This window comes from Equus asinus, chromosome 8 (assembly GCF_041296235.1).
Source record: "Equus asinus isolate D_3611 breed Donkey chromosome 8, EquAss-T2T_v2, whole genome shotgun sequence".
NCBI classification, from domain to species: Eukaryota; Metazoa; Chordata; class Mammalia; order Perissodactyla; family Equidae; genus Equus; species Equus asinus.
Genome location: NC_091797.1, coordinates 12742751 through 12770101, shown reverse-complemented (window position 1 = coordinate 12770101; position 27351 = coordinate 12742751). Strand labels below are relative to the sequence as shown.

Genomic DNA, 27351 nt, shown 5'->3' with positions numbered 1-27351 from the left:
CCATATCACCAATAAAATCTCGAAGTCGGGCTGACACACTCACAGTGTGTAACACTTCCATTGGCTTCCTAGTCCTAATTGGAGAGATTGTCTCCTTTTCTCCATTCTACTGCTTAGAACATTTGCCCCCTTGTTTTATTCATGCTTTAGTCTCATCTTTGTTGGTGATCATACTTATTTGATTACTCATCTTCTGTGGTGAGTCCTGGCATTTGGCTCAGCTTTTTTTTGTTCAGTCTCCTTGCTTTTGAAATCCCTACATCTCATTTTTCAACAACCTCTGATTATCTCAAAGTTACCTCGGATGATCCTGACTCGTCCTTCGACTTCAGCTGAGGACCCTAACCTGGTATCTCAAGGCGACTTCAGGATGGACGATGGAGCCACTGGTGATGTCCTCCCACATTCAGACTGTTTGAATAATGGTTTTTACTCATTTGTTACTCACCTAGAAAAACTATTTATTTTATAGAAAAACAATCACTTGAGTTTTTCTAAATGTCCTTGAGCCCCACTGCCTTAGTCATAGTGTAACAGTGTTAGAAATTGTTTTAAGTAGAGCAAAGAAAATTCAACTCCATTTAGGTTAGCTTTCATTTGCAAATATCATTTGAAATTTGCGTTAAAAATCATGTAACTTCAAATGACACAGTCAATAAAATGAAGTTGTTCACATATTAAAAATTTCCTACTTTTCAAGGTTATTTGAAGTGTATTTTATAAAAACTCCATAGTCGATGACTCTGAAGTAACCACGGAAATGTTTTTATTCATTATATTCCACTGCAAAAAAAAAGAGGTTAAAGTATTTCTATAGATTTTTACCTTATTCTTTTGTGTCCTGTGTAACTAATTCTTTGCTTTATGTACAAATATCCTGGTTCCTAAAGGCTATTCTTTTTTTCCTGGAATAAAGTACCTTTTAAATTTAGTGACTAACTTTGAATAAACATGCATTTGTTTGGGGGCGAGAGCAAGTAATAACAGTTTAATTCATTATGTGTAGTTTTTTCCCTCTAAGGTGCTTTATTAATTCATACATGGTATCATATATTTCATTGATCTTTACCAGAACAGATCTTTCCTCCTAGAATAATGCTCTTTCCTTGAGTAAATCCTGCCATTCTTTAAAGTGCTATTGCTTAGGATTTTTTTAAAAAATGCGTTTTTCTTAAATAAGATGTCTAGGCATTACTGGATAGCAGAGTTGTTTCAATGACTCAATGATGTTAGGTCTGACATCTCTGCAATTCTCTTAGCCTTTTCCTTACAGTCACAAAATGGCTGCCATTCATCCAGCCATCATATCTACCTTCAAGGCAGGAAGAAAGGGAAAGGACCTGCCTTTAGCTTATAATTTAAGAAATAAACGTGAAACTATTCTCAGGAGGATGTGTAACTCGAAAATAGAAATGTTGTAACTTTTCTATTTGAAATAACATTTTACCTTTCAAATTGCTTATCTGAAAGGCTATAAAATATATCTTTATTCCATTATTATTTAGCATATATTCGTTTAAGAAATACTGTGCACCAACTATGAGCCAGACAGTGTTTCAAAAGTTTAGATTACAAACTCTAATAAAACAGAGATTTTTGCCTTCAAGTAGCTTCTGGGCTCATCAGGAAGAAATGCAAGAAAACAGACAAACACTGTACTGTGTGACTGATAAACCATAGAGCTTAGCACTGCAAAGGGCAGGTAGAGTGTGGAGTTGCTAACTGGTACCTGGAACAGACGAGATGTGGCCTGAGATCTGGAGCATGAAGTCAAGATAATTGATAAAATTGAGGGGAGGATATGGAGGGTATCCAGGCACCAGGACCAGCATGTGCAAAGGCCTGGAAGTGACAGAGTGCGTGGTTTACTCAGGAACTGCAAGCAATGCTCTGTGGCTGGATCCTAGGCAAGAAGGATGGAAATCTGTGCAAACACTTACCTTAGAACTTGGATCTTCATCCTAGTCTCGGTAATTATGCTGTAGTCCTTTGCTGTCACCTGATTCTAATTCCTTAAAACTTAATTTTGGTTACGCTATCCTGGAACCCATGGGCTAACAAGTCAAATATTTTCTTATATTAACATTGGTATTCAATAGAAGTTGTATATTGGTGATCTACTGGCCTAATCTGACCTACAGACATGGTTAGTGGTGTGTTTGTATGTTTTTTCTTTTCCCATACAGTGTGAAAAAAATTGAATTAGTCTTCAACATTTACAAATCAGAAGACTTCATGGAAGAATGCAGTTTCTCTGGAAAAATGAGAAGATCTGGAAATACCGGGCCTGCGTTCTCACACAGCAGCAGTAGGCTGGGGCTAGTAAGGATAGGCGGTATGTAGTCCCCCACAGTCCTCGTTTCCTGTTGTTTTACATCAGGCCCACTTGACTAAGGTCGGTTGGTTCCCGAAGGCGTTTATATTTGCTACCTCCAGTACAGGAGATAAACTATATATAGCATCTGAGGAAGCATTACTTGGTTAACTTGCACACTGGCAATTCTTGTCAAGATACAGTGACATAATTCTGTTCCCCTTGACATAAACTGACCACATGGTCAATGAGTTTACTTTGGCCAGCAGCCTGCTTGAATGAACCACAATGAAACACCTGTGTATTAGGAGTCTTGTTTCTAATTACCCTATATAATTTTTGTGCCTTGCAAAATGATTGCTCTCTGATAGATATTATAATCTAAAAAATCACTCAGCACGTTGTGACAAAAGGAACATGATTAGACTATGAATCTTGAGGAATGATGTCTAGTTGGTCTTTGCTAATCCATTTAATCTCCTTGGTCCACAGGATCTTCTTTTAAAAGTATCTTTTAATGTCACTTGCTCTATTTGCCTGGTGAGGTTACCACTGATATTCAAGGGAAACGGTGTCTATCACAAGCACCGTGGGTAATGACCGAGGACCTACAGATGAAAGGAGCCATTGCTTATTATTGTTAGGACTCTTGGGGTCTGGATAAAATATCTTACCAGAAAGAGCTACTAGTCTAAGAAAACTGTATAACTTTAAACCATTGTGACTTCCCATAAGAAAACAGGGATGCCAAAGTGTGAGCCTCCATATGTGTGGAGACTTTGGGGGCTGTGGCCTGGAGACAGACGGTCAGTAGACAAAGATCTGAAGACTTTCTGCCTTATGTTTGCTCAGGGGGTGGATGGAATTTATTGAGCCTGTTACTCTGGGCAGTATTAGACTTCTATAACAGAAAGAAAAGATAGAGATTATCTGGTCTAGTTCACTCATTTTAATGATGAACAAGTAGGTTTTCCTAGGGACAAAGTGGCTAATTAGTATCAGAGAAGACAAGAAGCATTGGACACCTAGACTCTCAATCCAATGACACTTCCATTATGTCTGGTGTCACTTACAAGACAGCATTTGATGCTCACACGGGCTTACTTGAAAAGCTATTGGTTTTGCTGTTTCTAAAGGAAGCTAGAGAAGAACCTTTTGTTCTGCATTGTTTAAGGCTTGTTTACCTTATAGGTCAAATAGGGGAAGCTCAATAAATTGTTGTCATCTTGGATGGGCTAGGGGGTCGATAGGAATTCTGATGAGATTTGGTTTTTCAGTGGTTGCAGGAAACAAGAGCAGGACTGCCCTATTGCTCAAATATTCTGGAAAGCAAAAACCCCAGCCATGTCCTACTCATATGGCTGTTGAATCACAGGTCTTCAGTCCTCCAAATACAAGGAGAATCTTCACAACTGAAAATCTGGCGTAATTATTCACATTGACAAGGAAATCTACCAGAGGTGAGTAAGATCGTGTATCACCTCTAAGAAATGTTCTCCTGAAAAGTTTTGGTGGCATTTTCTATAAAAAATATTTTCATAGTTGAAATTTTAAAAACTGCAATTCAAAATGATATTGTCAGTTTACTATATTCTCATTAAAAACAATAATCTTTGCTGTAAGAGGCAAAGATCTCCCCCAATATGTAGGCTTAAAATCCTTTGATAATGCCAGAATTGGACTATTATTTATACTTTTATAAATTATTTTTTAAATTATAACACTTATAAATAATTATATTTCTAATAGCAGCTAATGTTAATCCTAAAATGAATTCTTTATATTTGTTTGATGAATTACCAAGTCCTCTTGCTTTCTTTCCTGTCTTTCCCTTCATTTTTTTCCCTCTCCACTGGTCACATCTTTCTTGCGTGTCTGTAATACAGCCTCCTAGCTGATTTTCCTGCATTTTCTTTTTGTGTTGAATCACGCCTGTTGACTAAGCCTGTGTTGATTAAGCTTGGAACTACATTTCCTGAATCTCTCTCCTGTCAGGTGTCCATTAGAGACGACTGAGAGAGGAAGAGCAGTGGGTGGAAATACGGAAGTGGAACGTCTACCAGATCCACAGATGAATAGAGGCACGAGGGCCTGGCGGATTCCAGCTTGTCCTCATTGTCCTTCACTTGGTGGCTCTTTCATCCTCCTAACCAGCCATGGCCCCAGGCCCACCAATAGATGCTTGACTCCAGACGTACAGAGGCAATGACTTCCAGAGGCCACAGCTCTTTTAAGGCCCCTGTGAGTTCCTTTCACAGCCTTATGTCAGAGGCTAGCTGAGCTTGACTTTTTAGGTCTCCCTGCAAGCTTTGTCCTGTCTACCCGGGTCAGTGCTTCCTGAGAGCTGGTTAATGACTCTTCTGTCCTCCAAGTCTCTCTTCTCCTGCTCCTCCCACAACTGTGAAAGCTCTAATTCTTTTGTAAATCCCTTATTCCCATAACGTTCATAGTGGCTCTCCTTCCACAAATAAAGCTGTACAGATACACTCCCGAGCTTATCGGTTGCCTTTCATGTATTTACCCAGTCCTCCCTTTCCCCCTTAACCTTTGATCTTCATCATCTCTCTTTCAGAACTCCCACTTCACAGAATTCAGAACCCCATCTCCCTGGGTCCTGCCCCCTTTAGGCCACACACCTGCATACTTTGGAGTGCAAGTCCTCTGCTCTGACCCACTCTCACTGCAGGCTAGGGTTGAGGTGGAGCAGATCTCAATTCAAACTCTCACTCTGCCCCTTTCTAGCTGGGAACTTGGGCAAGTTATTAATTTATTAGGCGCAGCTCTCTCACTTGTAAAGGGAGCTAACAGTCATAGCTACCTTGTGGAACTGGTGTGAGAGGCCAATACAAAGCTGTTCACAAATACTGACTTGCTTTCTCTTCTTTATTCTGCCGCCAGTCTTCCACTGCATTCCAAGAAGAAAGAGATGGCTTCATGGCCCAGACATGTCACTGCCTCTAGTACCACAGCCCCCAGTGGAAAAGGCCAGTGCCTGAACCACGGACTGAAGCACCAAGCATTGGGGTAGGGGCATCCTGGTTCAGGACCAAAGGAATGCTCTGTCTTTCATGAGGGTGAGCATTCCTATGAGTAATATAGTGAAGCTACATTAAAAAAATGTCTAACATTGATGCTGATTACAGACACAAAGAATGGACAAAATGAGAAGAGAGAAATTTAAAAAATGGACTTGATTGTAAAAGTGATGCTCTTATAGACACTTATATCCACAGCTTATTATTTATGCCTAATAATTAGCATGTGACACAATGACAATGACGCAAGTCATTAAATATATCACCCCACTAGCTTATTTCTTTCAATTGTGACAGTAAGTTCTTCCCGTGGACACTTGGCCATTAAAGTTTGTTGTTCAGGTGGTGTGTTCATTCACTGGCTGCCTAGACCAATTAGAGGAAAAGCAGTTCCCACAAAGATAATACTAATATACGGTGATCCTTTTTTACATTTGATCCCTCAAACAGTGTTAGAGGAGGGTTGTTAATATTCCAATTTTTCTGAAAGGGAAGTAAAGCTCAGGGAATGTGAATAAATGCGTTAAGCCCTAAAGATATAAATCGAACTCAAATAAGATTCTGTTCCAAGCTGTCATTTGGATGTTATGTGGCAAAGCTGATCTGTTGGAAGATGTTTAGTGACACACATAAATACCTTCATTAATGGTATGAAAGTGTGAAGAGAGGTGGATTTGCATCAATGAGGACGTGCAGATCCAAGTCTGAGTTCTAGATCCTGGGACAAGGGTGTGGCTGCTTATTTGCCCCGGGGTCCGATTTCCTCCTATGTTTTTGTTTTTTCACATTTGTGTCTGCCTGCACTTTGAAACATATAGGCTTCCTAAAAGCTTCAAAATTTTTACAATTCTTTGTTTTCCTTAGCGTGTTCTAACATCTCTGAGCTACTCGAATGGCCTAGTGCTGTCTTCGCTATTTCACAGGCGCCATAGTCTCATCCAAACAATAGTGATCCTGAGGGACAGTGTTATTCCTGGCCTGGGTGGACAGGTGGCACCTCAAGCTTGATGGCTCTTGAGAAGAGCAGGCCATGGTTGATCCGAATTCTTTAATTTGAATAATAAATAATCTACATCACCCTGATCTGTTGTTTCTGAAATTCATGTGTAAGGTGTGAAGGAGAATGAAATTCAATTTGTCATGAAACAAAGAAAAATGAAGAAAAGAAAAATAGCCTTTCACAATGTTTTGAAATCTTGAGAAAGCTGGATTGCATTACCCTCTTCTGGGGCGCTTGAGTCACCTTTTTACTTCCTGGTCTGGCGATATTTCATGCCCCCTAAAAACAGTGTATCAATCATCCAGTGAACAGTGTACCAATTAATCTATGGACATGAAGATTGATATGCAATCTGCTAATGCTGTATTAACAAGTTTATGATTTTCATAAAACACATAGACCAGTTTTGAGTTTTATCCACCTAGTAGTCGAAATTAAAATGGAAATAGCAACATTTGTTTTGTGCTCTCCCTACAAAGCAACTAATTATTTTCCTCTGGGTAATGATAATTAGCAAAAGTCCTTTCATCTTCCTGATCAGTGCACAGCTGGTACTCAGATCATCACAAAGACTTGGTTTTATGTGGTGACACTGAACTGCTGTCGAACTTGAGAAGTACGTTAAGTGTATACTATTGCCTCAGTTTATTAATTCTAAATTGTGTCTCAATGAACTTCTCAAATTGGGAACAACACTTACATTAGTAAACTGTAGTCAGTGAGAGAGAGTTACCACGAGGGTCTGCTATTGGGTGTAGATTTTGTCTGCTTCAGAGGTTATAGTTGGGCTTACAACGTTGATATGTCTGAGGAAGTTCCTAAGGAACATCTCCTCCACTCTTATAACATATTTTTAGGCATTCTCCTTTCAGTTAAGCAGGAATAGCCTTGTGCTTGGTAGGCCTGGGCTTTGGGGGTGGAAGGCATTCAGAGCACTACTCACTCCCACTCCTTGGTCTTTCCTGGAGTGCACGTTTGGACCAGAGCTGGCCGGAGGACCTGTTGGGTGTGTATCGCTGAGGGAGTTCCAGAGCTACACAGGGCAGCCTGGATAGAACGCAGTGGTACTACTTCTCTTGTGTCTATTCTCATGAAGACTTATCTTTCTCATCCTTTGCATAACAATCCCTTTAGGGATGGGGCCATGTATCAATATCTTTCTATCTTCAAGTTTTGCACGGGGCTTGGAAGCTAGTGGGTGTTCAGTCAATGTTTGTGCTATGAATGAAGGGTGGTCCAATGGAAGAATGGCACGTTTGATCCTGGCTACCAAAGGAGACCTCATGCTTACTGGCTGACGTGTGGCAGCTGAGTCTCAGACAGAAGTACCGTGTTTGCACTCATTTTGCCTTAAGAACACCAGTAAATGTTATTTCTATCTCAAGTTTCTACTATGGTATATTTTAAAACATGGTAATACTTTATGCTGTTGAGGGTATATGAAAGGCACACTTATGCAACCCTTTAGGAAAGAAATTTAGCAATGCCTATTAAGAACTTTCATAATGTTTGTTTTCTATAATCTGGCAAAATTCAGCATCTGGCAGTCAATTTTAATGAAATAATTTAAAACAGAGAAATAGCTTTCTTCACACCAGGATGCTCATCTCAGATTTGTTTGAAATCGTGGAAAACTAGAAACAAACTAAGTTTCCAACAGCATGGGGATGGTTAGTGAAATGTGGCATATTCACTAATTGAAGCTTTATTTGCTGATATAAAATGTTTTTCAAGACTTTATCATAAGCTACAAAATTCTTAGACTAAGTTCTAAAATTTGTACATCATCACAACAAAATAGATCACACACGCAAAAAGCCTGGAACAGAATATTATTTAATCTAAGGATAGAAAAGACTGGAACAAAATCCAACAAAATATTAATGTTGGTTGCACTTTTTTGTTTTTATTTTCCCAATGTTAAGTAGACCCCTTTCGTTATGTTTCCTCTACTCTTTTGTGTTGAGATTATGTAACCCTGCTCTGTGTCCTTCCTGGTCCATGTTCCACTGCCCATTACAGACTGGATCATGATGGACGTCTGACTCAAGTTGGGCAAATTGGACTTTCTCCTTGGAATTTAGAATTGGAATTCAGAGAAAGCAAGTCCGTTTGGATGCATGCCTTGAATTGAGGGACAAGCAAAGTTTGGACCTTTGGTACAGACATCTTCCCCCAGTTGCACAAAGAAAGCAAATTTCAGAAAAATAAAAAGAAAGCAGATGTACAAAGAAAAAGTAAAGAAATTGTGGGACCCCAAAGAAAAACTGGTTTCTGGTGACGTTCTAGTTTCTGGGTCTGGCCTTCATGAAGCCTGGCTGAGTGCCATGAGATATTCTTGTCTTTTTATAATATATTGTTATTTTTTTTCTAGTCAGTTTCTGTTACCTGCACTCAAGTTTAAGTAAATAAGATGCCTCTACTTCTGGGTATTTTAAAACTATCCCAAATAAGTATGAATTACTCCTAAAATGTTATTATAGTAAACATAGCAATTGATGTATTTTTAAGAAACAGTAGCTATTTTATCAAGATCTCTTGTTGATCTACCACTTGTAATGAGTAAGAAGCACAGGTCATCCATGGCCGTAGAATTACAGTGTTTCTTTTAATCTTGTTTTTCTGATTTTGGGGAATTTAGATAATTTCCTTTGCCTCTAACATACAGTTAATTTGTTATTTTAAGTAAACTTAATATGACCAAGTTCAATTTTAAACTTGAGGGGAGAACCATCATGAAGGTGGGTTACGTCTAACCAGTTCTCACCTGTACCGTTGTCTGACCTCTGTCCCCCACTCTTGGCCAGGCCGGACAAAAATTATGTTTGCCACCACCTGATCACCTGAAACGCTCATGGATAAAAGTATTAAAGACAGGAGACATTGTTCGTAATGTATTATTCAGTGAAAAGCACAGGTTACAAAACAGTGTGCACAGTACAACTCTAGTTACATTAAAAATGATCAATATATTAAAAGACTGGGAAAAAAATATACCTTAATGTTAACTGTAGTATATTTGAGTTGTGGCTTTACAGAGAATTTAAATTTTCCTTTTTCTACTTTTTTGCATCTCTCAAATTTTCTACAGTGCATATGAACTTAGTTGGTAATAAAATTTTTAAAAAGTTAAATTTTTAATGAATGATTACCTTAGTCACCAAAACAATGTCGGTCTTCGCTCCTGATTCTATCAGGTGCAAGAGTTTAAGGAAGAAGGAAGGAGAGAGGAGGTGGGCTTGGGCTGCCATGGATGCTCTACCTGTGGCGTTTGGGCCTCTAATTGCTTTCTAGAGGAGCGTTTATCAGGAAGAAGTGCACTGGGATTTGTTCCTGGTCCAGAGAATCCAAGGCCTACAGCAGGGAGTGGCTGAGAGCTCTGGCTCATGGGTAAGCCTGGCTCTGCTCCTTTCTATTTGTAAGGACTTGGGAAGTTGTTTAGCCTCTGTAAGGCTCAGCATCCTCATCTGCAAGATGATGCAGCTCCCTCATGGGGTTGTAGAGAGCATAAAATGAGATAGTGTTGCATCAGTCGCTTAGCAGCGTTATAGGCTCACAGTAAGTAGTTGTGGTGTTTTTTATTACTACTCTTAGGCAACAGACATAAATCCTCCATATGTACTCCATAAATCCCCATTTCGGTCTGCCATTCCAGGAGCGCATTGTCCATATCCTGGCCTCCCTTATTTTAGTTTACACCTGACATGTCTTCCTGTATCTCTATTAATTCCCAAAGTAGTTAAGTCAGTGCTTCTCAAACTGTAATGCCCACAGGAATCACCTGTGGGTCTTGTTAAAAATGTAGATTCTGACGCTATAGGTCTGGATTGGCATCTCAGATTTGGAATTTTTAACAAGCTCCATGTGAGATCAATGTTGCTGTCCAAAGACCACTTATAGTAGCAAGGACTAGGATGGCCCGGCTCAAATCCAATGTCTGCTTGATATCACCTCCAGTGTCCCTAGCCAGAACGGTCCTCTCCTTCTTTGGCTCTCAAAGCACGTCAGTTATACTCCTAATTTAGCACTTATCACACTCAGCCTGCTTTGGTGTACTGCTGTACGTGATTCTGTTTGCTCCTAACTGAGCTCCTGACAGCAGACTGTGTGTTGTTCAACCCTGAAAGCTGGCAGCACAGCACAGTAATGTGGATGGAATGTTCAACCAATAACTGTCACATTATGGAACTGGGTGACAAAAGATGAAATGACACCTTAAAATAAAGTTGTGTTTTCTGTAAGTATTCACTCCAAAATTATCAACATGAATCAAATTAATTAAAGGAAATAGTGGAAGAGAGTAATGATGTGAATAATTCCAAGTGGCAAATATTTGATTGTGATATTTCCTTTCTTTTTAAAATACATTACACTTTATAAAATGCAAGATGGGATGATGTACTGGATGGGATGACAAAACCAATCTGGGATGATGCATTTTCCGTAGATAATCACATAAATGGGTAACAATTTGATTTTCAAACTCTGAATCTCTTGGTCCATGGTTTACAATCAGCCTCCAAGTGGGCCAGAGGCCAAAGTCGGGTGACCCTGCATTCAGGCTGGACATGTAATTAGTGGTCTTTGGGGTAACATGGACTCACTTCTGTTGAGAGTAAATAGGGAAAAACATTGTGAGAAACGAGAAAGGTGCAGTGGAGGTCTGTATTAGAGGAGGTCGTCCAGAGGACGTGACTGCTGGTTGACATGTGAACTGGACTTGAGTGATCAGAGACTCCTCACCTCCTCTCCGGTCCTTGGGATGTACCTGAATGTACATTCTGCCCACTGTTCCCACAGTGGGAGCCATTTCTTTTTGTTTTTTTGGTGAGGAAGATTGGCCTCGAGCTAACATGCATTACCAACCCTCCTCTTTTTGCGTGAGGACGATTGTTGCTGAGCTAACGTCTGTGCCAACCTTCCTCTGTTTTGTTTATGGGACGCTGCCACAGCATGGCCTGATGCGTGGTGTGCCGGTCTGCACCTTGGATCCAAACCTGGCAACCCCAGGCCACTGAAGCAGGGCATGTGAACTTAACCACTATACCACCGGGCTGGCCCATGGGAGGCATTTTCAAGGACTCAAACTTGAGAGAGCAATGTGTTTTGAGACCATCTGGTGGTATATGTGACTGAACCTAGTTAAGGCCTCCATAGAAACCTTTAAGATTCTGACGGGCAGGTGCGGAGTTCTACTTGTCTTCTGGCCTCCCAAGGTAAACTTCACGTTGAAGTTCCCTTGCTTATCACACCTGCCACCTACCAGTCTGGAGGGGTCTGCCTCTTTCTTCAGTCTATCTCCTTGTACGGGGCCAATCTGTGAACCAGCAGTCAGCCCTCTCTGGGTCTTTCCTGGTGGTGGGATCACAGGGCAATTGCCCCGCCTGACTCTGGAGTCTGTTTGGCCCTGCCATGGCTCCCTATTGCCTAATTCTCACTCTCCTTCTCTGGAGCAAATGGCATTTCATGGCAGGAGAACTTTCAATTTTCTTTTAAAAATCCAGTCAATCTAAATAGAAGAGAAACTCCATTTTCAGTAACCTTTTACTCATCTGCCACTTATGTCCTTAGGGAAGCTTAAAGACTTTTCAGCAGTACACCAAAAAGCAGATCGTTGGATATATTGCCAAACTTTTTCAACACTTGTCTCCAAATCCCCACTACAGCTAAGACTTTCTTATAAAGATATCATTTGGGGAAACTTAGCAACTATTGTTTTCCTGAAGTGGTTCCAGTGGGGATGAGGTCTATGCCTAACTCTTTTAAAATCTAGTTTCTGTATCTTATGCCTGGTGTCCAGCATTACAGAGTAAACAGTATTTTGGAAAGACTGACAGGGTCAGCTGCTCTGGGAATGTGACCGGTGACCTCCTGCTGGATTACCGTCCTGCAGGCAGCTTCCAAGTCAGTTGAAAGGTAAGCGTTCTTTCTGTATAAGTCCAGACTGCTTTGGAATATGTTTCAATTTCAACTGATAAAACTGAAAATATTTCCTGGGCATGCTGTCTCACAGGGCACGGAACTGTTACTTTGGGGGCAAAGCGATTTGTCATGTCAACACAACCACAACGGCTAAGCTGCTGGATTTAGGGGAGCAGACAGCTAGAGCGGTTGCTTTGATTAAGCTGTAACAGGAAAACTGAAATCCAGAACTTTCTTTCTGAAATTAGAAACGTGCATTGTAATTCTCATATTCAAAAAATGAAACCCTTCGTTTCTGAGTCCTTTTTCCTGAAATCTTGTCAGTTTAACTTGGCAATTGTCTTCACTCCTGAAACAGCAATGGTATGAGGGTTTGTGTGTGTGTGTGTGTGTGAGGGAGAGACAGATACTCACAACTAGGAAATGTATCTACTATTCAAAGGGTTTGGAAATATATCAGATGTTAGCAAATGCAAGAGCAAAAAACTGTTCAACCCAGTCCCTCTGTGATGCCACCATGAAGTGGGGAAAATATCTCACAAGTCTCTTGAAAACCATAGATGCTGAGTAGAGAATAGTTGAGAAAATGGAACATGCTGGACTTGGCTCCGCGACTGGTGTTAATCAGCTTGTATGTTACAGACGCTGGAGGTATGGATTAAGTTTTGTATCAGAATCCTTGTTATTTACAAATTACTATCAATGGTGATGATTTTTTTTAAAAAAACTCACATTTTATTTTTCAGTAAGTTTTGATGAAAGAATTGCAGTTTTCAGATGCACCCGTTCCGAAAGAGAACATTTTTCAAACTTCTCACAGCTCTCACGTGATTCAAATATTTTCTAGTGCTCCAAACAAATGCCCTACCTTCAAGAAGTGATCTTATAAAGAAAATGCTCCTTCCCTTACATTGACTAAAATGTCTTTTCTATTGTCATTTAAAAAATATGGCTGAGAACCAAAATAAGGGGACAAATAGTATCAGAAAAAGTAAAAATATCATATTCCAGTAAAAAGGTTTATGTTTCATTGAAGAGTGGTAATTACAAAGGTACAAATTTGTTAAGCTGTCATTAACGTAATTATCATATACTGTTATTTTGGGGTTTGCTTTTGTGTCCACTTGGCAGCTTCAACTTAGAAAAAATGTTTATTACATAGTGACAAATTCAACTTTAAGAAATTCCTCTGTAGACATTATCTTTTTACAAGCTGTGGGCATGTACACAACTCTTAGTATCCCATGCATCTGGCCTGCAGAAGCCATAAGGGATGCTTAAAAATGGTGATGGAGAGAGGTTAAAAGTCTTACAGTACGTGCCTATCTGCCAGATGCACAGACAGAGGACAAGGTAAGAGTTTGTGGGATTTTCCAGAAGGAGAGTCCACAGCTGCAGCTTGAGAGTTTGCAGTTGCCAGGTAGGCATGCTGGGAAAATCAAAAAATTCTGGGAATCACTATCTACATTTTGTTCTTCACAGCCACCCTCCCTCCCCATTTGAACTTGAAACAAACAGAGCCTTCTAGAGACATAGGCTTAAATTTTGAAGTAAGAGCAACACTAATAGGTCAAAGGTTAGCTGTTTGGGAGAGATGAGTTCCCAAAGCTAGATCTGAGTTAGATTTGCGCTTGGCTCTTGGGTGGCATAGGAAACACAGTCCCAGTGGTTCTTGGGACAGGCTGTTGCACCTGCAGGCACGCACTGAGTGTAGTATCCTGGGCCAAATGGGTGTGGGGGTTACACGGGCTTCTGACTAGACCTTGGAGAGTGTAAGGGACCCATATCCAGAAGATGCTATGTAGAATGATAAGAAACCCATATAAAAGGCATTCATTGTTTCAGAAGAGGATGTCTGTCTTAATAAAAAGATATTTATTCTTGGAGCATACAATGAGGCAGATCCACAGTTGTCTACACTGTGCTTTGCAGACTGTCATTTTTTTCAAAAGAAAATAGCACTTGTTTTTCATACCTTATGGGTGTCTGTCTGCCTTCTGAGGTTTCAGCAATAGATCATTTATCTGTGCTTTTGTCATGGAGATGAAAGTCCTTTAAGTGCAGATGTGGGGAAATCACCACCATAAAAACAAAACAAAAACAAAACGTTACATTTAGCCCTCTGACCCAGTAGATGAGCTAATAGCTGCAAACTCCATTTTCCTTCAGTTCTTGAATATAGATAGAAACTATGAGCAGCTAAGATTCCACCCGCTGCTTCTCGCTCACGAGACACATGGTGATGATGCAAAGGACACATGCAAAGAGTGGTGCAAAGGAGTGAGGTGGCAATATCCTGAAGCAAATAGCATTTGCTGAGGGTCAGTTTTTCAATTTTGAATGGAATTCTTGCTTGCCTACTGTAGTGCAGATTTTAATTTCCTGTTTGGAGTGACCTGTTGTGCATATTATATTCCTGAAAAAAATCATAGATTTCCAGTTTAGAAAGTAATTATAGCTATTCCTCTATTTTTTTAAATAATAGCTTTATTGAGATGTAATTCCCATGCCATAAAATTCGTTCTTTTTAAGTGAACATACAATTCAGTGGCTTTTAGTATGTTCAGACTTATGTAGCAATCACTGTCTAATTTCAGAACATTCTCATCATCCCCAAAAGAAACCCTGCACCTGCTAGCAGTCTGTACCCATAGCACTACCCATTCTGTCCTTCCTCTAATATCTGGCAACCACAGATTATCCTTGTTTCTCTGGATTTGCCTATTCTGGACATTTCATATAAATGAATCACTTAATATGTGGCTTTTTATGACCAGCTTCTTTCACTTATTATATTTTCAAGGTTCACCCATATTTTTGCCTGTATCAATACTCCGTTCCTTTGTATTGCTGAGTAATGTTCCATGGTATGCATATATCATGTTTGTTTCACCATGCACGTGTTGATAGACGTTTGTGTTATTTCCCCTTTTGGACTTTTATGAACAGTGCTATCATGAACATTTGTGTATGAGTTTTTGTGTGGACGTATGTTTTCCCTCCTCCTGTGTATATACCTAGAAATGGAGTTGCTGGATCATATAGTAAGTCTATGTATAGTTTTGAGGAATGGCCATACTGTTTCCTAAAGTGGCTGCCATACTTTACAATTCCACCAGCAATGTATGAGGGTTTCAATTTCTTCATACCCTCACCAATGCTTGTTATTGTTTGTTTTTTTTTTATTCTAGCCATCCTAGTGTGTGTGAAGTGGTATCTCGTTGTTCTGATTTTTCTTCTCTAATCACAATTTTGTTGAACTTATTTTCATGTGCTTTTTGGCCATTTGTTTGTCTTTTTCTTTGAATGTCTATTCAAATCCTTTGCCCATTTTTAAATTGGGTTATTTGTCTTTTTGTTGTTGAGTTGTAAGAGTTCTTATATATTCTAGACAGTAGTTCCTTATCAGATAAATGATTTGCAAGTGTTTTCTCCCACTCTCAGTTAATTTTTGTGCCTCATTTGTTAGGACTTTGGTGCTATCTTTGAAGTAAACTTTTTCTAGATAAATTTCATGTATCCCAGGGAGTTAATAGAACACACTTTTACCGAGAACCTGCTTGATACCAGATACTGTAAGTTCTTTGCACACATTACCACATTTAATTTTTGTAATAACATTATGAGCTTGGTATCTTCTCTCTATTTAAGGAAAAGGGAACTGAAACTCTGAGAATTAAGTAATTTTATCAGAGTGATCCAACTAGAAAGTGGCAGGATCTGTGAATGAATCCAATTCTTCTTGCTTCCTAAGTCTATTTATTTCTCCTTTATTCTAATGGTTAGTTGTTTAAGATAAATGTCTTGAAAAATCAATATTGTATTCATCTGTAGATTGATTTGTGTTTGATAAATCTGCATTTTATTCCTGTTTCTTACCAAAAACCTTATAAGTAATAAGGTATTAAATGTCTTAAGTCATGACTGTTTGATCTATTTCTCTCTCCCTCCTTTTCACCCTCTTTCGTTCTTTGCTTTTTTCTTTCCGTTCTCACCCTCCTGCCCTTTTTCCTTTACAAGAATTTATTTAGTGTTTACTACGTTTTAAGTGCCTGGATAAAATGATGAATAAAGCACCATCTGTTAGGAAAGACAAACCACAAATAAGTAGATATGGATAAACTTAAAATAGCATGTGAAATTATGTAATGCCAGAGGTGCTAAGAGCTACGAAGAAGAAAGCAGCAAATGAGTGGCCAGAGAGTGATGGGTTTGCTATTTTAGGTGGGGTCATTAGGGAAGACCTGCATGAAGTGAGAAGGGAGCCACGTGACTATCTGCGGAGAGAGCACGCCTGTCAGAGGAAGGCACATGTTTCCTGTGATTGACAAACAGAAAGGAGACCAGTGTGGCTCAGTCTCGTTTCTGTTTGACCAGCAAGGGGATGAGGGATAGATTTTGCCTGGGCCTAATTTTACCCAAGAAAAGCTCCTGTCCCTAAATCAGATCTAAAATAATTTAAACGTGTCTCTGAGATGGATGGAGTAGGTAGAATTCACCATATAGTGCTGGTGCTATGTACCCACTCTCCTCATTGTGCCTGTGATGAAATGATTTGTTCAGAGGCACTAACGTGCACAGTGGTTAGGAGCTTAGGCTGGGGGACTTGAGTGCTGCTTATTAGCTGTGTAACTGCGTCTTGTTTTTTCAACTCTAAAATGGGCGTATTCGTTTGCTAGGGTGGCCGTAACAAATACCACAGACTAGATGACTTAAATAACGGAAATATATTCCCTTCCAGTTCTGGAGGCTAGAAGTCCAAGATCAAGGTGTTGGCAGGGTTGGTTTCTTCTGAGGGCCTCTCTCTTTGGCTTGTAGATGACCGCCATCTCCCTCTGTCTTCACATGTCCTCTCTGTGTGGGTCTTTGTCCTAATCTCCTATTCTTGTAAGGACACCAGTCATATTGGTTTGGGGCCCACCATTTTGCCTTAATTGCCCCTTTAAAGACCCTATCTTCAAACACAGTCATATTCTAAGGTGCTGGGGTTAGGACTTCAACAGATGAATTTTGGGGGACATAATTCAGCCCATTATCAATGGGGAAAATAATAGTATTTACCTTCTAGAGTGGTTTTGAGAATTAATTGAGATAATATATAGAAAGCCTTCAAGTGGTTCCCAGCACATGGTGAGTGCTGTTGAGGTGTGCTGTATAAGAGTGTTATCATCCTACATAGATCAAGTCATGCCTACATTGTGAGTTTGTTGAGGGTGGAAATATAGAGGTTGCATCTTTTAATTTTATTATTATTTTTAGTTACTATTTAAAAAATTCCACCTGCACCTGGAACAATCTTTGCCCATTATAGGTACATAGCACATGTTAGCTGAATGAAAATTTTTCATCTCTCTCGTTATCACTGCCATATCCCTCTTGTCACTGTTATCCCCTCCTCTCCCAACCAGCTCTGCACCCCACCATTCTTTCTCCTTCTAACAGATCCTGTGTTTCACTTTCAGGCATTAAACTAATAATAATTAAGTTTCCTTTTGTAGCTACGGCATGCCTTTCTTTTTTCTATAGAGATTTTGGAAGTTCCATTTATATAAAATTTCATCTATTGCCTTGTTCTTGACACATACCAATCTTGCATGCTAATAAACCTTAAGACTTCAATTTTTCAAACTTGTTAGGGCAACAACTAGCATGTTTGATTCCCTTTCTGGGATTCAGAGCCAGAGGGGGAAGCCCCTTTCGCCCATGAGTCTAATACAGCGTTTCTGCATTCGTGTCCTGAGGCGGGGCTGGTTTATCTCCTATTAAACGTTTCTCTTCTGAAGTCCTCGGCCCTTCCACCAGGTTGTGGAATTAAGCTTGAGAGCAGCTCTGCCTGGCAGAGAACCAGCTGTGATCACTGGAAAGGATGAAGCCTCACACGCTTTTCCTAAAATGTTTTCTTAAGAAATGAAGGAAAAACTGATAGAAAATCAGTTACGGTCAGAAACAGATGTTAAAGGATGTTTTAAACAGGCTGAGGGATTCAGCGACCATAGAGATCGGTCTTAGCTTACTCTGAAAGCCATTTTTATTTTTTATTGCCATCCACATATCTGGTTGGCTGCAAAAAATGGGGAGAGTTAATTACCATAGAGCTACACAATTAATTTTCTTTAAGGCATATAACAATTTCTAAAGAATTCTGAAAACATTTGTTCCACTGGACAAATGAATTTTGTCTCCTATGTCATAACTTTGTCATCAGTGGAAAAGCCAGGACAGGAACAGAATCAGTTTTTGTGAAAGGAAACAGCACTTTTATTTCACGGTATTTCTGTACCTCATTTGCCAACTTTTCACACAATGAAATTGGCAACAACCCCTTGAATATATGTTGTGTATTTTAAAAGTTTTAATTAGTTATTCTTTGCTCTTTCTTTTTAAATAATTTAAAAAATTTTTGAGCTACAAAGTAATCCATGAATGTCAGGAATGTGGAGGAACTAGACGGGCTGATTTGTATTTGTTATGTGACCATCACATTTGTCCTTTTTAAACTGATTTATTAGGTCTCTATTCTAGAGTATATTTTATTCTGCTCCAATGGCTATTAATGAATTCTTTGATAGTGGCTTTTTGTCACATACAATCTTCCTTGGTTCAGGGAACCTAGCTTGTTGGAATATTCTCCTGTTGAAGAGTTTGCTTTTATATCTAGTGACATTTATCATTATCTAAGGCCAGCTGCCTGACTTCTCTTCAGCGCTCTGTTTATGGGGTTTGAACATCTATAAATGGAAACACTAGCTAACCAGAAATTATCGCCAGGGCTGTCTGATAGTGTCCTGGGCTCTCGCAACTTGGAAGGTCCTGCAATATCTAACATGTAAGCACGTCAAATCATTTTCTTAGACAGAATCTCAATCTCGCATTTTCTGTTTCTCTCGCTCTCATTCTCTTTCAACATGGAATTTGAAAAGCATGAAAAAGGAAGCTTATTACACAAGAATTTAGAGGAGAAGCTGACGGTAAGACTGGAGAGACTTCGCAGGCACAGATTTACCACGTAATTGACAGGGTTGACAAAGCAGCTGTCACAGATGGGAAAAGTTGGACTAGCCAGCCTGTGTTTCCATGTTTTTCTGGTCAACAGCCTTGAAATTAATGAGTTCCATGAGATTTACTGAAAACAATGTAATAAAATTATTAGTGAAATTTCATTACTAGAATGTGGGCAGATTTGATTTAGTTAAATGATGTAGTTTACCTCCATTTTAAAAACCAGAATCCAGTTATTTTGAGCACTTATTGTGATTGCCTCTATACGGGAAGATTATTTTGTTTATTAATGTGAAGTTTAGCACATGTTCAAAGTCCAATTTCTTTTAGAGATAGCAGGAATATGTGTTAAAGAGAATATAAGTATTGTAGAATAAGTTGAACTTCTGGTATAAAGATGAAGTTTGCTCTTCAGAAAGTTTTTATTTTTTTTCTTTAAAAGTTATAAAAGTAATTTTACCCTGATTCTAAGAAATTAAATGTAGTGAACCATAGTGGTCACTTATATTTGCTCAAACATAAAATATACTATAACCTTGAGTAGAATATTCTGTCCATGGTTCACCTGATGGGTATAGGAGGGTAATTCCGTTTGTAAATTTACCGTGGCTCTAGAGTTAACATTAGAACAGGGCATGGCTAGTTTTAATCGCGATGCAAGTAGCAAAATAAAACCATATCAATTATAATAAGACTGTGGCTTTTTAAACTCATGAGAATGCATTGTTCTGGATGTCTGAAGTTGAGATTTATGCACTGTTCATGATATTAAAAATTGAAAGATGGAAAAAAGAACCATATTGGATTGAAAACTCTTAAGTGTACTAGAATTTCAAGGTCTTGAAGAAATATGATGAATAAAATCTAACCTTTTCTTAAAGGATTCAGGTCATCATTTTGAATATCAACTGTGGACTTCTACTCGAGGTGGTTTGAAAAGCCATGTATTGTTGTAGAAGTAACCAGGGAATTTAAGTCAGAAGATCTGGGTGGGAATTCTCACCCCACTATTTGTAAATGTAGGACTATGGTTTTTTTTTAAGCTTTCCGAGTCTCAGTTAACTCACTTGTAAAATGGGAAGTAGTAATAGCTAATTTGAAGGTGGTCACGAGGATTAAAAACTATGATGTATAGGATGTTCCTTCCCTGAGCCTGCTAATTTCAAATGGTTTTTGGCCTGACTTGCTTAGAAAGTACACATCCAAAGTTTATTAAAATAGAAAGAGAAAGCTGAAATGCATTTTAAAGTAAAAGGAAAACTCAGACATGCTAACTGTAAAGGCTTAGTGATTATAAAACCTTTATAGAACCAGATGGAGTGTAAATAAATACGTGAATAAAGAGTTGCTATGAATTAGTGTGAAATTTGACCCCGAGCTTCCTGGCAATCTTTTACAGGAAGTTTTGCAAATAAACATTGTGGACATGGGGCAAGTAAACAAAAGTGAAAATGGTCTCATTATTTGAAATGATTTGATGGATAAACATTTCACTTTCTGGAAGGTCAGACATTTTGCTTGCCTGACTCTACCTTGAACACAGCTATAAATCGAGAAGTGAGCAAACATGTCTCCTTAGAGGAAGTAGCTGTCACAAAATTCATGAATATTGCTCTGTAGGAGAGGCCCAGGACTAGCCTCTGATTAACTCCCAGGAGATTGGAGGAAAATATGGGGCAGATCAGAAGGTGTGAGAACATGCAATCTCTACTGAAAAGAGATGGCTGTAAGGCAGGGAGCACATGAAAGTGCAGTATTTGGGGCAATTGCCTGTACAGGTAATTAGAGCTACGCACGTAACTGAAGCATCTTTGAGATATTGGAATTCTGATGATGCTGCCTTATCGAGAAAAAGTTATGTTCAATATTCTCTATTTAAGAGAGCTGGAAAATATTTAATATATCCTTGAAAGTTTCTAATAGAAATTATTTTAGTTAAACACTTTGTCTGCTTATGTGGATAAATATCCAAAACTTCAACTCATGGGCATTGTGTTCTTTGCTAAGACCAATGTGATATAGTATGACTGGCTAGGTTGCTGAATATAGTTTAAAATGTATTCTTGTGGCGTTCACTAAGTTCTGATAATTATTAAATTTATTTATGATAAATAGTAAAGTTTGTAAAAAATATGGTTTTTAAAAGGAGAGAATATTTTGCCATTAAGATATTTAAATACATATATATTATAATATTTTTGAGTTATAATACACATGTTTAAAATTAAAGGTATACTTCTCACAAAGATCTTTATTATGAACAATGTTGTAGTATATATCACACAATTAAGAAATATGCATGATTGGCTTTATTTGTAAAAACTCTAATGTAAGATATACATCAAATAAACAGGAAAACCAACAGCCTGCAGATTTTTAAAATTCATCAGTTCACTCTACCCAAAGAGAGAGACAAAAACAAATAGGATTCTTTCCTGTATATCCAATAGGAATCTTACCTTACGTTGGTGAGTGAATTGCTCCCTTTAGCTATTGACGTTTTTGCCCTGAATTTGTTGCTCTTTGGTGATTAAAAGTAAAGATTCCTTTGACAATGATACTCAAATCCTTCAAAATGTCCTAAATTTCTCATACATTGGTTGATGTTATCTCAATTTTTCAAACATGGAAAAGAAAAATCAATTTAGCATAGAGTTAAAAGGACATTCACCAGCCCTTGAGAAACCAGCCTGCTACGCCATGTTGAATATTTTCATCAGCCCTGACTCTGCAAAATCAGATTACACTAACGCTAACTTTTGTGGGAGGTGGAGGAAGGGAGGGAATTTTTTCCTGACAATGCAGTTCAGTTTGGTTGGTTCCACAATAATTGGTTTTGGGGCTGAATGAATCTTTTGTTTTTCCTAGTCAGGCTTGAATAACCATTGTATCATATGTTTCCCAAAATATGTTCCTTGGAACTCAGATTTTCCAAACTGCTCCACGAAAAGAGGTTCTGGTCTATACTCAAGAACATTCGCGAAGTACTGTGCAGAGAATACATTATACAGCGTATTTCCCCTTGGCGACTCATACTGTGTTTTAACATACTGAAGGCTACGAGACCCTCTGGAGGTTGATCTAGTGTTTCTTAAACTCCCTACCAGTGTGATGCATTTGAATGTGTATATGCAACAACAGTGAGCATTCTAACTAGTGTGCTCTGGAACATGCTTTGGGAAGTGATGTGTCAGTGTAGTAATTTATGCATTTTCAGAATAATCATACACAGAACAATAAATTCAAGCTGGGCGTCATTTATGTCTGCAACTTAAAGTTATTTCTGGAATAGTTTAAAAAATAAGTACATTTCTATTAAGTTAGTTTTAATAAATAAGTAAAAGTAAGTCAAGAAATCCTGACTACTCTCCAAACTCTTTTTCTTTTAGATTATTAAATGCAATGCCAATGAATTGCACTTACATTTATCTTCAGCTGAAATGTCTTAATGAGAAAGAAGAACTCATATATTAACATAGTAAGGACGGTCATGCACCTCAGGGCATTCTGACATAATAATGGCTTCTTTCTCTAAGAGATGATAAAAACAAACAGATCTCCTGCATAAATCTAATAATTTCTTTCGCTTTCCTATAATATGTCTCGAGACAGCTTTATCTTCTCAAGTAATAAATGTTCAATAAATATCACAAAACTCATGATAATGAGAAAGGTATATCATCCAACTCATTTTATATTGAAGATTTGTGGAAGCAAATCAACATGGTAGTCAATTTATGAATGTCATAAATATGGCTTTTTTGAGTAAAAGTAACTCTCTGTGATTGAGAAAGAAGTTACGTCATCTGACAGTTTTTTAACAAGATGTATCTAATATAAAGAGCTGAAATTTACATTTTAAATAACTGAAATTTTAGTTTTCTCTTAAAAACTTTTTTGACTTATTTTGAATTTGAGGGTGAAAGACCCACCCAATGATATTTAAATTCTGGTCTCACAAAAAACATTCTTCACGATTTCATTACGAAGAGATCATGCCACTTCTTTTTTAATACAATGAAAGAGTGAAGAAATTGAAGAAAAAACTGGGTATAATGTAAAATCACAGAAAACTATGCATTTTTAAGTTCTGTGATAATTCAGAGAAAGGTAACCTTTTAAATAAGGTTGAATTAGTTATTAATTCATAGCTTCATTAATACAAATAAAATTATTTTCTAAGAACAAATTTGTAAACAATCAAAAAACATATGACTAACACTTGGGTTATAATTCCCAATGTTATTATCTGATGACCAGTCTGAGTTTTGTTGGGGAGCATCTTTAGAGACACTAGCCTAGCCTAGTTGGGTAGAAATGTCCACAGAAATACCAAAAAGAGGTTTCAAATCAGTACACATTTCTGAACATCTATTTTGAACAAGACAGGGTACTAAGAGCTGCAGTAGAAACATATAATAAAGAAATTCTTGTCCATCAAGGAGACTATTATCTTTTGATTATTTTTTAGCAGATTACGAAATAATAATGATAAGTTTTAGTAGCTTGGAAATATTCTAAGTACAAAACGTAAACATCCCAAATTCTTTTTTCTGGCATAAACTTGCAACAACAAGTCTATAATTGCTCATCAGAATGTCTTAACAATGGGAACAATTGTAAAGCATTGTATTCAGTAACATATTTTATTTCATCATTCTATCTACTGTTGGAGGAAGTCATCTAGAGGACGTGACCGCTGGTTGACCTGTGAGCTGGACCTGGGCAACTGGAGAACCCTCACCCCCTCCCCTGTCCTTGGATGTAGGCTCTGCCCACCGTTCCCACAGTGGGAGCTGTTCCAAGGACATAGCCTTGAGAGAGTAAGATGTTGATGAGAGCGTCTGGACGGTACCCATGACTGAACCCAGTTAAGGCCTCTATATAAACTTTTCAGATTTTGGTGGGTGGGTGCAGAGATCTATTCATCTTGCAGCCACCCAAGACAAACCTTGTATGTAAGTTCCCTTTTTTATTAAACCTGCCGCCTCCCAATCTGGGGTGGTCTTCCTCTTTGTTCAGTCTCTTTGCTCTCGGTACAGGGGCCAATTTCAAGTTTCACCCAGGAAGCTCCCAAGGTTTCAAACCAACATCTACATTTCTATTTATTTTTCTGTGTCTAACTAGAGTCATTGGTAAAGGATACTCAGTAGGTGCCGACATACCTGAAAAAAAGTTCATACCGCTGATATGTCTGATGTGTTACCTAAAGATTGTTTTCAGTATGGCTCCAGGGTTGTTTCTGATCTAAACATGATACTTGACAAGACAACACCATATATTAAAATAAGTGGTTAATTTAGCGTTGTGAATCTCTGGAGGTAAGATACTGGATCTATGTCTCTTTATATCATGACTGACTTCCCTGGATCCTTAATAAACTAATTTTGGTGATGACCAAAAAGAAGGAGAGATGAAAACAAATAAATGAACGATGACATTTCCTTTTCTTTGGCATTCAAATATTTATTTTGGAAAGCTCCTTACATTTCTCTGCCACTTGTAAGAGTGGACCAGTGACTCTTGCTGTGTTCTGGATGTTACTGATTAAGTTGCCTTGAAAGTCCATTTTGTTTGAGAGATCATTTTGATGGTAGAGGATGTGAGTTAGTTTGTCCCCAAATCTTAACTCCCCTATGAAGCTGGCTCATGTTTGTCTTATAGGTGACACCATCATGGAGAACGATAGACATTTGGGCATCTTTAGGAACGCTGCTGCTATCTCTAACATATTTGGGGTGCCTACTGTGCATTCTATACCTCTATTTGGTACATCTTCCAGGATAGCCCATTCATCATCAGTATATTTTGAATTTCTTGTTCCCTTTTCTCCAAAGAGGGCCAGAGCTCTGTAATATGTTGACATCCAAAATACTCTGTGGAAATAATTAATTTTCAAAGACAGATGGGTGGTAATGATCAAAATTTTATGGTGAGTGCCTCAATAAGTATCTCTTAACTAGAAGACAAATGGAGGAAATTCAGAACTAGGATTCTCTGAATTTCTGAACTCAGTGTTGCTTCTGAATTTTTGGTAAGAGCAGTTAATTTATTCCCATTTCTTAGGGAGATAAAGAGTCTCTGAGAAGTTAATAAAGGGATTATTGGATTGATCAGTCTGTACCAGGTATTACAGAGTTATTGACTAGGATAATGGTCTCCAAAGAACTGAGACATCCTTCTAGCATTATGAGTAATAAGAAGATTCTGGTTTTACCCCAAGTGAAGATGTATAGTTGCAAAGAGTAACCATGAATCCTGATCATTTGGCAGATCAAAGCGAAAAATAAATCTCTTTTGCACTAGAAATAAGCCCACCCTAACCTGTCTCTGACCTCCTCACTATAGAGCCAGTAACAAATAAATTAAAAATAACCAGGGCCAGCCCTAGTGCTCTAGGGGTTAAGTTCAGCATGCTCCACTTTAGCAGCCCAGGTTTGGTTCCTGGGCATGGACCTACACCACTCATCTGTCAGCGGCCATGCTGTGGTGGCGGCTCACATGCAAAAAGAGGAAGATTGGCAATGAATGCTAGATCAGGGTGAATCTTCTTCAGCAAAAACAATAAATAAATAAAATAAAGTAAAAAAAATAGCTGAAGAATCTGTAACATGAAATAAAAAAGAAAGAGGGAGGAGACAAGATGCTGTGATGGTGATGGATCATGGGGATCAATGGGAAATCACGGAGCAGTGGAAAATGAAGTCTTAATGGGCACAACTGCAAAATGAGGTGAGACTGGAAAAATGATGAGTTAGGGTAGGTGAGTGCATGCAGGTGTTCTGAGTACCATCCTAACATATCTATGAAAACTGAAATAAAGAACCTGTGCCTTTGGAGTGTGTGGTGTGTGTGTCTGTGTGTGTATGGTGATAAGGATCTCTGATTCCAAAGAAGAGGCCTCTCTCTTCCTAAGTGCCATCCATCTAGTGTGGTGGAAAGCATGTTCTATCTGAGTCTCTAGGAGACCAGTATTGGTGTTAAAGTTGTATTTGCTTGGCCTTTGACAAATCACTTAACCTTTGGTTTCCTTATGTACAAAGTGAGAAGTTGGGTTGGATTTGCAAGTTTGTTATGCTCTCTAGTGTTTTATAAGTCTGTGCAAAGTGTCCTTTGACTGTAAACTTACTAAATCCTTTCCTACTGAACAATGCCTATTTCTACAAACATTAGAAACCTTGAAATAGTTTATATTTTTATGTCATCGCTGACCAAATGTAAAATAGAAGTCCTTGTTATTAAGTTAAACCTTCTCTGTAGTATAGAAAGCTCACAGTTCAGTACCCATGAATTGAATTGCATATATTTTCTATGTTTTCACTGAGAAACAACAAATATTTGAGAATTGGATCGTGGGTGAAAATTATGGAATAGATGAAAAAAGCAGCATGTAAGTGCCTCAATATTAATATCAAAATATTACCAAAGCAAAGCATTCTATTTTCTCATAATAGTACATAAAACAAAGTAGATGTGCTGTATTTATCAGGAATAAAAATTTAGAAAATGCAAGTAAGATCTATGTTTTAGATGTTAGTTCTAAAATGGTTTCTTCAGCTCTTGCTTATCCCCTTTTGTAGTTCTTACCACTCCCTGCAATGTCCCTGACACAGATATCTTAAATCCTTTGCAAGTCTAATTTTAGTCCCTTTGCATCGCTGAAGGTTGAGGAGGAAGTGAACTGCACACGAATGGCAAAATCCTAGCCACCATTTCCATTTTCCTTTTTCCTTTAAGAAAAATGAGAGCTGTGTCTCTTAGAACCCGGGGAGGGGAGGTGAGAGTGAAGTGAAACTGATAAGGATCCAGATTTCTACTTTATGGTTCAAATGAAGTTCTTGAAGCCAGCCAGTCCTTTGAACACCACTGCTAATTACAGCAGTGTCTGCCGAGAATGTAAGTCTGAGATGCACTGTTTGAATGGGTCTTTTGATACAGCTCTGTGTGGTGGTGAATAACAGAAGGGAGATGGATTTCAGGCTTTAACCAAGCTGTGCGTTCACGTTGACGTTTATAACACTCCGTACGTGTGGCGAAATATTTTCTAGGTTCTCATTGTGGGAATTGCAATTACTTACTTA

General features: G+C 38.4%; 1 protein-coding gene and 1 long non-coding RNA gene across 19 annotated transcripts in view; one reads left to right on the top strand and one right to left on the bottom strand.

Annotated features, from left to right (window-relative positions):
• The window catches only part of LOC139045816 (uncharacterized), a 29918-nt gene extending 7924 nt beyond the window's left edge, over positions 1-21994 (bottom strand). Inside the window, exons 1-2 of the long non-coding RNA XR_011504928.1 lie at positions 21730-21994; positions 14247-14323 (exon numbers count right to left, since the gene is read on the bottom strand). This is a non-coding gene — a long non-coding RNA (uncharacterized lncRNA). The remainder of the gene's footprint in view (positions 1-14246; positions 14324-21729) is intronic.
• The window catches only part of MLIP (muscular LMNA interacting protein), a 238815-nt gene continuing 223602 nt past the window's right edge, over positions 12139-27351 (top strand). For 5 of the 18 annotated variants that reach the window (XM_070514729.1, XM_070514718.1, XM_070514710.1 and 2 more), the window contains exon 1: positions 19086-19239. In XM_070514729.1, coding sequence (XP_070370830.1) covers positions 19177-19239 — 63 coding nt within the window. In that variant the 5' untranslated portion in view covers positions 19086-19176. Of the gene's footprint in view, positions 12266-12831; positions 12923-18980; positions 19240-27028; positions 27167-27351 lie in introns of those variants that run through there. The other 13 variants (XM_070514727.1, XM_070514724.1, XM_070514722.1 and 10 more) reach the window with 10 other exon arrangements.